General features: G+C 46.0%; 1 protein-coding gene across 1 annotated transcript; it reads right to left on the bottom strand.

The window, feature by feature from the left end:
- Positions 1-2,828: 2,828 nt before the first annotated feature.
- LOC106572766 (uncharacterized) lies at positions 2,829-3,683 on the bottom strand. Its single transcript, XM_014147234.3, has one exon. The coding sequence runs from the start codon at positions 3,634-3,636 to the stop codon at positions 3,391-3,393; it is 246 nt and encodes an 81-aa protein (XP_014002709.1). The 5' UTR covers positions 3,637-3,683; the 3' UTR covers positions 2,829-3,390.
- Between the last annotated feature and the right edge of the window lie 5,272 nt (positions 3,684-8,955).

The raw sequence follows: 8,955 nt of genomic DNA, 5'->3' as shown, positions 1-8,955 counted from the left end.
ACCAGGTGGCGAATCGCATCTCTGCATGTCTGGCAGACATATCAGTGTGGATGACGGATCACCACCTCAAGCTGAACCTCGGCAAGACGGAGCTGCTTTTCCTCCCGGAAAAGGACTGCCCGTTCCATGATCTCGCCATCACGGTTGACAACTCCATTGTGTCTTCCTCCCAGAGTGCTAAGAACCTTGGCGTGACCCTGGACAACACCCTGTCGTTCTCCACTAACATCAAGGCGGTGACCCGATCCTGTAGGTTCATGCTCTACAACATTCGCAGAGTACGACCCTGCCTCACACAGGAAGCGGCGCAGGTCCTAATCCAGGCACTTGTCATCTCCCGTCTGGATTACTGCAACTCACGGTTGGCTGGGCTCCCTGCCTGTGCCATTAAACCCCTACAACTCATCCAGAACGCCGCAGCCCGTCTGGTGTTCAACCTTCCCAAGTTCTCTCACGTCACCCCGCTCCTCCGCTCTCTCCACTGGCTTCCAGTTGAAGCTTGCATCCGCTACAAGACCATGGTGCTTGCCTACGGAGCCGTGAGGGGAACGGCACCTCCGTACCTTCAGGCTCTGATCAGTCCCTACACCCAAACGAGGGCACTGCGCTCATCCACCTCTGGCCTGCTGGCCCCCTACCTCGCAGGAAGCACAGTTCCCGCTCAGCCCAGTCAAAACTGTTCACTGCTCTGGCACCCCTATGGTGGAACAAACTCCCTCACGACGCCAGGACAGCAGAGTCAATCACCACCTTCCGGAGACACCTGAAACCCCACCTCTTTAAGGAATACCTGGGATAGGATAAAGTAATCCTTCTAACCCCCCCCCCCCCAAAAAAAAGATTTAGATGCACTATTGTAAAGTGGTTGTTCCACTGGATATCATAAGGTGAATGCACCAATTTGTAAGTCGCTCTGGATAAGAGCGTCTGCTAAATGACTTAAATGTAAAATGTAAATGTAATAACCTGGACCGAGGAGGCGCACTGGAGGCCAGACGCGCTGAGCTGGCACAACCCGTCCTGGCTCGATGCCTGCTCTCGCATGGCACTTGCGGGGGCTGGCATGTAGCGCTCCGGGCTATCAACGCGTACTGGGGACACCGTGCGCTTTACCGCATAACACGGTGCCTGACCAGTACTGCGCTGCCTCCTGTAAGCACGGGGAGTTGGCTCAGGTCTACCGCCTGACTCCGCCAATCTCCCCGTGTGCCCCCCCCCAAAAAAAATTGTGGGGCTGCCTCCCGTGTCCGTTGCACTCCCTCTCTTCGTACCAGCGCCTCTCAGCTCTCGCCGCTTCGATCTCCCACTGCGGGCGGCGATAATCCCCAGCCTGAGCCCATGGTCCACCTCCATCGAGCAATTCCTCCCATCTCCAGGAATCCTGAACGATCCTCTCCATTTTTTCAACGTCCATGAGTCCCGAAAGCTCTTCTCCTTCCTCCGCTGCTTGGTCCGTTTCTTGGTGGGGGATTCTGTAACGGCTGTCGTCGCAAGAAAACCAAGATGCAGCGGAGGTTGTGGATTCATTATAAATATTTCATAAAATGAACCACTAATAACAAAACATCAAACAGCAACGAAAGCTAACAGTCCTGTCTGGTCAAAACGAACGAGACAGAAAACAATCCCCCACAAAACCTAAAGGGGAAACCTGCTCCTTATGTGTGACTCCCAATCAACAACAACGAACTTCAGCTGTGCCTGATTGGGAGTCACACATGGCCCAAAACAAAGAAATACAAAAAACCTAGAAAAAGAACATAGAACGCCCACCCAATGTAACACCCTGGCCTAACCAAAATAAAGAACAAAAAACCCCTCTCTATGGCCAGGGCGTTACAGGAGGAGAAGGTGGAAAATAGTTTATATTTGCTGATTGCCTAGGAGAGGTGAAACCACTCCCCCTCCAATACAGCCACTGATTACCAAAACAAGTCACAAATTGCCCTGCCCCTTAATCCTGGTTGATGTGTCAACAACTATCTGCAAATTACGAGCAGTCAGTAGTTAACACACTAAGTAGGCCGCTGGGAAAACAGGCAGCACTTAAAGTAGATGGCCCTAGCTAGCAAAAAATACAGTATTAGACCACAACAGTTAAATATATATATTTTTTTACTTATCACTCCTGGAGATATCAATGAGTTTTCTAGCTATAGAATGAAGGATGTTTTTAGACATTATTGGTCTTATTACGGCAATTATTTAATCAGTTATGGTCATGAAAAATAGACCTGTATCCTTTCTTTCTTTCTTTCTTTCTTTCTTTCTTTCTTTCTTTCTTTCTTTCTTTCTTTCTTTCTTTCTTTCTTTCTTTCTTTCTTTCTTTCCAGAACACTTGAGCATGCTGGAATGGAATGCAAAACAGTATATATTTGAAGAAAGGAATGGAATGTAATACAGTATAACAGCCGAGGAAAAGGAATGCAATACAGTATTAAAGCTGAAGAAAGGAATGGAATGCAATACAGTATAACAGCCAAGGGAAAGGAACGCATTACAGTTTAACAGCTGAAGAAAGGAAAGGAATGCAATACAGTATTAAAGCCGAAGAAAGGAATGAAATGCAATACAGTATGATAGCTGAAGAAAGGCTTGTGTGCAGGTGTGAAGTAGTTTGTTTAGGTGCTGTGCATATCACCCTCAACGTGTGTCTTCTCCTTTTCTACCACCAGATGATTCTCTGTCTCCTTCCTTTTCAGTTTTACCAGCATTATCTCAGTACTGACTTCATACCGACTGAGACTATGTATGAAACCCATGTTGGGAGAAACTTTTACAAGAATTTGATTTTGCAGGAATAAAGACGTGAAACTCACACAACAAAATAAGTTTTCAGTAAAAACACATTTAATTGTTTGGTAGCAAAAACAGCACCTCAGGCAACAGTGGGAAGCTTCTTTGGGGTCCAACAGAACACAACAGGGAAGACATGCACTACTATCTAGCATAGCAGACATTTTAGACAGGTTGACCAAGAACACTGGTGCTGCACTGTCACATTCACACCCACTCTGAGCAACGCTTGTCATGGACAGTACACATTATCATCCATTTCATGCAACTGAACTCAGAGAATGGCCCTCTTTACAGTTAACAGGGTTGCAGAGGTTTGGACAGAATGTTCTACAAGTTGCAACTTCATTTTTTGCTAATTTCCTGCAAGCATTTAGTTTTAGTACAGAATTAGAAAAGGCATAAGACATACAGTATGAACAAGAAAAATATTCTGTGGTCCCCTTAAAATCTTTGGTTGGATTAAAACTGTTTATTGCTTAACAGCCACATTTATATTTGTGCTCATGTAACATTGTTTGCCTTTGACTTTAATTGTTACACTGTAGTGGAATGGTGATCAAGAGGGTAGACAAAAGGGCATTATCCAGCCGCTCAATCATCAACCACTTCGGAGGTCTCAGAGACAACTTTTCCATCCTTGGTCTCGATCATCTTGATGACGACACTCTTCTTGTTCTGGGTGGTGACGTTGGAGGTGCTGCCGCCACCGTAGCCGCTACCGGAGCTGTAGTTGCTGCCACTGTATCCACCGCCGTATCCACTGCCGTATCCACCGCCATATCCACCGCCGAAACCACTGGAGTAGCCACTGCTGTAGGTGCTGTTAGCACTCTCCATAGGGAAGGAGCTGTAGCTTGCTGTAAGGTGACACAGAGAGAGACAACTGGTAAATACAGGTTGGCTAAACATGAATATCATGGATGTTTTAAATGCACCACAAAACAGAAGGGGAAAAACACTTTCACTTATATTGTATATATATCAATCAAATGTATTTATAAAGCCCTTCTTACATCAGCTGATGTCACAAAGTGCTGTACAGAAACCCAGCCTAAAAACCCAAACTGCAAGCAATGCAGATGTAGAAGCACGGTGACTAGGAAAAACTCCCTAGAAAGGCCAGAACCTAGGAAGAAACCTAGAGAGGAACCAGGCTATGAGGGGTGGCCAGTCCTCTTCTGGCTGTGCCGGGTGGAGATTATAACAGAACATGGCCAAGATGTTCAAATGTTCATAGATGACCAGCAGGGTCAAATAATAATAATCAAAGTGGTTGCAACAGGTCAGCACCTCAGGAGTAAATGTCAGTTGGCTTTTCATAGCCGATCATTCAGATTATCTCTACTGCTCCTGCTGTCTCTAGAGAGTTGAGAACAGCAGGTCTGGGACAGGTAGCACATCCGGTGAACAGGTCAGGGTTCCATAGCCGCAGGCAGAACAGTTGAAACTGGAGCAGCAGTACGGCCAGGTGGACTGGGGACAGCAAGGAGTCATCAAGCCAGGTAGTCCTGAGGCATGGTCCTAGGGCTGAGGTCCTCCGAGAGAGAGAAAGAAAGAGAGAAAGAGAGAAAGAAAGAGAGAGAAAGAGACAGAGAATTAGAGAGAGCAAACTTAAATTCACACAGGACACCGGTTAAGACAGGAGAAATACTCCAGATATAACAGACTGACCCTAACCCCCCGACACATGAAATACTGCAGCATAAATACTGGAGGCTGAGACAAGAGGGGCCCCGGACAGGGCCAAACAGGCAGGATATAACCCCACCCACTTTGGCAAAGCATATCTATCCTTTCAAATCGCCTGTAAAGAGCATGAGCATGTTGTGTCAAGTCACAATGTCTCAGAGAGAGAGAGAGAGAGAGAGAGAGAGAAAGAGAGAGAGTGAGAGGCTAATTCATTAATCAGGGGGATTATTCATGAGCATAACAGTATGACCTTTAATAACAGACATGTTTGGATTAACCTTTAAAGGTCAACTGCACCTTAGAACCAACTTCTCTGGTTTTAAACAGCCTATGTGGCATCAATATGAGTCAGAAACATGAAATCTAGTGTCAACATTGACTACAAAGTGTAAATAGAATAATTATGCTCATAAAGTCAGTCTCGACCGAAACTGAGTTTTATAAGTCAGTTTGTCACAATTTACTGGAGGGCTGGGTGTGGATTACAGTCATGCAAACTGGCCCAGTGCCCACTAACCTGAACGAAGCAGATGTGCTGATTGCCCTCTATCAGCTGCTAATCATAGCAGCCAGAACCTCCAGACAGTGAGACAGATCTGCCCATTACGCAGCGCCTCAGACTTGTTTACATAAGACAACATGTCGTCAATGTTATGTTGAAATAACCCTTGGCCCAAAGCCTTTTATGGAGCGGCCACTTGCTGATGTGGTGGATAGTGTCAATCACTCGAGTCTACCACTTTTTGAGGCAAAATTAGAATTGAGACGATTAGAGTGCACTTGTATTCCAACTGCAACTTGTCAATATTCCAAAACTCATTCACAAGCACCTTGTGTCCCCCGTGACCTGTTTTGTAACATGATTCCCTATGAAACTCTGCCAGACAAAGGCACACTGGTAACAGATAGTGAGAATGTTGTAAACAACTAAACGGCGTCGAAGCACACGTCGCCACTCGCCAGTGACTTGATAAGCTGATTGTGGCCTGGCTGCTCAATGTGCCTGCTAGTTGCTAACTTCATTGACAAACACAGAGTTGGAACTTAGCTACCCACTTGGCAAAAACTGGTTGAATCAATGTTGTTTCCACATAATTTCAACAACAAAAATTCTACGTGATGACGTTGAATCAACATGGAAAACTGATTAGCTTTGCAAAAAGTCATCAACGTAAGGTCATTTCACATTTATTTTACCTAACTTTTAACCTAAATCCAATGACAGGGTTTTAATCAAAACTTTAGATGTTGAACTGACGTCTATGTCCAGTGGGTAGCTTAGCCTGCAAATTATATTGGGAACTAATAAACAGTGTGTAGCTTGTGCTGTATTTACGATAGTTTGACAGCTTGCAGATCCTAAAGTTGTAGACGATTCTGTGCTTCCAACTTTGTGGCAACAGTTTGGGGAAGGCCCTTTCCTGTTTCAGCATGACAATGCCCCCATGCACAAAGCGAGGTCCATACAGAAATGGTTTGTCGAGATTGGTGTGGAAGAACTTGACTGGCCTGCACTGAGCCCTGACCTCAACCCCATCGAACACCTTTGGGATGAATTGGAACGCCAACTGCGAGCCAGGCCTAATCGCCTAACATCAGCGCCAGACCTCACTAATGCTCTTGGCTGAATGGAAGCAAGTCCCCACAGCAATATTCCAACATCTAGTGGAAAGCCTTCCCAGAAGAGTGGAGCCGCAAAGAGGGGACCAGTTCCATATCAGAGGTGACCCGTCATTGGCGACCCATCTTTTTTTGTTTGTGTGTCTGTGTGTGTGTGTGTGTGTGTGTGTGTGTGTGTGTGTGTGTGTGTGTGTGTGTGTGTGTGTGTGTGTGTGTGTGTGTGTGTGTGTGTGTGTGTGTGTGTGTGTGTGTGTGTGTGTGTGTGTGTGCCTGTTTTATATGTTATTTTGGTATTAATTCATGTCACACATCAATTTGCAAACAATGTAAAGAAATATACACTGCTCAAAAAAATAAAGGGAACACTTAAACAACACAATGTAACTCCAAGTCAATCACACTTCTGTGAAATCAAACTGTCCACTTAGGAAGCAACACTGATTGACAATAAATTTCACATGCTGTTGTGCAAATAGAATAGACAACAGGTGGAAATTATAGGCAATTAGCAAGACACCCCCAATAAAGGAGTGGTTCTGCAGGTGGGGACCACAGACCACTTCTCAGTTCCTATGCTTCCTGGCTGATGTTTTGGTCACTTTTGAATGCTGGCGGTGCTTTCACTCTAGTGGTAGCATGAGACGGAGTCTACAACCCACACAAGTTGCTCAGGTAGTGCAGCTCATCCAGGATGGCACATCAATGCGAGCTGTGGCAAGAAGGTTTGCTGTGTCTGTCAGCGTAGTGTCCAGAGCATGGAGGCGCTACCAGGAGACAGGCCAGTACATCAGGAGACGTGGAGGAGGCCGTAGGAGGGCAACAACCCAGCAGCAGGACCGCTACCTCCGCCTTTGTGCAAGGAGGAGCAGGAGAAGCACTGCCAGAGCCCTGCAAAATGACCTCCAGCAGGCCACAAATGTGCATGTGTCTGCTCAAACGGTCAGAAACAGACTCCATGAGGGTGGTATGAGGGCCCGACGTCCACAGGTGGAGGTTGTGCTTACAGCCCAACACCGTGCAGGACGTTTGGCATTTGCCAGAGAACACCAAGATTGGCAAATTCGCCACTGGCACCCTGTGCTCTTCACAGATGAAAGCAGGTTCACACTGAGCACGTGACAGACGTGACAGAGTCTGGAGACGCCGTGGAGAACGTTCTGCTGCCTGCAACATCCTCCAGCATGACTGGTTTGGCGGTGGGTCAGTCACGGTGTGGGGTAGCGTTTCTTTGGGGGGCCGCACAGCCCTCCATGTGCTCGCCAGAGGTAGCCTGACTGCCATTAGGTACCGAGATGAAATCCTCAGACCCCTTGTGAGACCATATGCTGGTGCGGTTGGCCCTGGGTTCCTCCTAATGCAAGACAATGCTAGACCTCATGTGGCTGGAGTGTGTCAGCAGTTCCTGCAAGAGGAAGGCATTGATGCTATGGACTGGCCCGCCCGTTCCCCAGACCTGAATCCAATTGAGCACATCTGGGACATCATGTCTCGCTCCATCCACCAACGCCACGTTGCACCACAGACTGTCCAGGAGTTGGCGGATGCTTTAGTCCAGATCTGGGAGGAGATCCCTCAGGAGACCATCCGCCACCTCATCAGGAGCATGCCCAGGCATTGTAGGGAGGTCATACAGGCACGTGGAGGCCACACACACTACGGAGCCTCATTTTGACTTGTTTTAAGGACATTACATCAAAGTTGGATCAGCCTGTAGTGTGGTTTTCCACTTTAATTTTGAGTGTGACTCCAAATCCAGACCTCTATGGGCTGATAAATTGGATCTCCATTGATTATTTTTGTGTGATTTTGTTGTCAGCACATTCAACTATGTAAAGAAAAAAGTATTTAATAAGATTATTTCTTTCATTCAGATCTAGGATGTGTTGTTTAAGTGTTCCCTTTATTTTTTTGAGCAGTATATATATATTGAGTTAATAAAGCCGCATACAAACATGGTCTCTTTCTTGAGTAAGGCAGCTCCAAAATGCAGGTGTTTAAGCCTAGCTCAGTGCTTTTTGTGGTGGACGGGCAGCCAGCAGAATATACCAAGTGTAGGCATTGGTAATCTTCTTTAGTTGCACTGTGATTTGCTCAGTGTTCTGTCACTCATGGGGATACTACACCACCACAGAATCTACAGGGCGATCTAGGCAGTTCAAGCCCCCTTGGGTACTGCTATACATTAGAAGTGCCCTTCCAAGAAGGCTCAAGGTCATTGGCCACAGATAAAATTATGTCAAATCACGTTATATCTATCGTAGTTTTGATTGGACTGATCATGTAACTTTCAAAATCTTAACTAGCAATCTCGACAAGCAGTCATCATCGTGAATCACATCGACAATTTACTGGCAAATCCTTTTCAATCGTTGTCATATCAAGATAAATTATAGATAAAACGTATTGGTGCTAATCGGCCATTGGACATAAACATTACACAAGTCGGAAATCGCGAATTCAACAATTAGTGATTTGGAAGGAATCAGTTGCTAACTGTGATGCAAAGCAATCACTATTTTGCTTCCCCTCCCTGCTATTCTGTAGAGAGGGTGTGTGGTCCAAGTCTGGGTTTAAGGATTAAAAACATCTGTCTGCAATGGTCTCTTAAAAGGATAAATATTCCCACACAACACCATAGGCCAGAAAAGGTTGAATTCATTGGCCGTGCTGTCAGTCCAGCATGACTTCTGCCGGGTTCAAAACAACTGGGAACTGAAAATAACAAGAAACTCAAGTCTTTTTCGAGAGCTCTGACTTTTTGACCTGAAGATCACTGAAGTCGTGATCCCAGTTGTCTTGAAAGCATCATAAATGCAGAGAATGACAGACTTTGATGACAAAGTTTGA

Source organism: Salmo salar, chromosome 15 (assembly GCF_965601325.2).
Source record: "Salmo salar chromosome 15, fSalSal1, whole genome shotgun sequence".
Lineage (NCBI taxonomy): Eukaryota > Metazoa > Chordata > Actinopteri > Salmoniformes > Salmonidae > Salmo > Salmo salar.
The sequence above is the reverse complement of the archived record's forward strand: the minus strand, read 5'-3'. Positions and strand labels throughout refer to the sequence as shown.

What these genes read in the sequence shown, in the direction of transcription:
- LOC106572766 (XM_014147234.3), bottom strand. Translation starts at nt 3,636, where the DNA reads ATGGAGAGTGCTAACAGCACCTACAGCAGTGGCTACTCCAGTGGTTTC.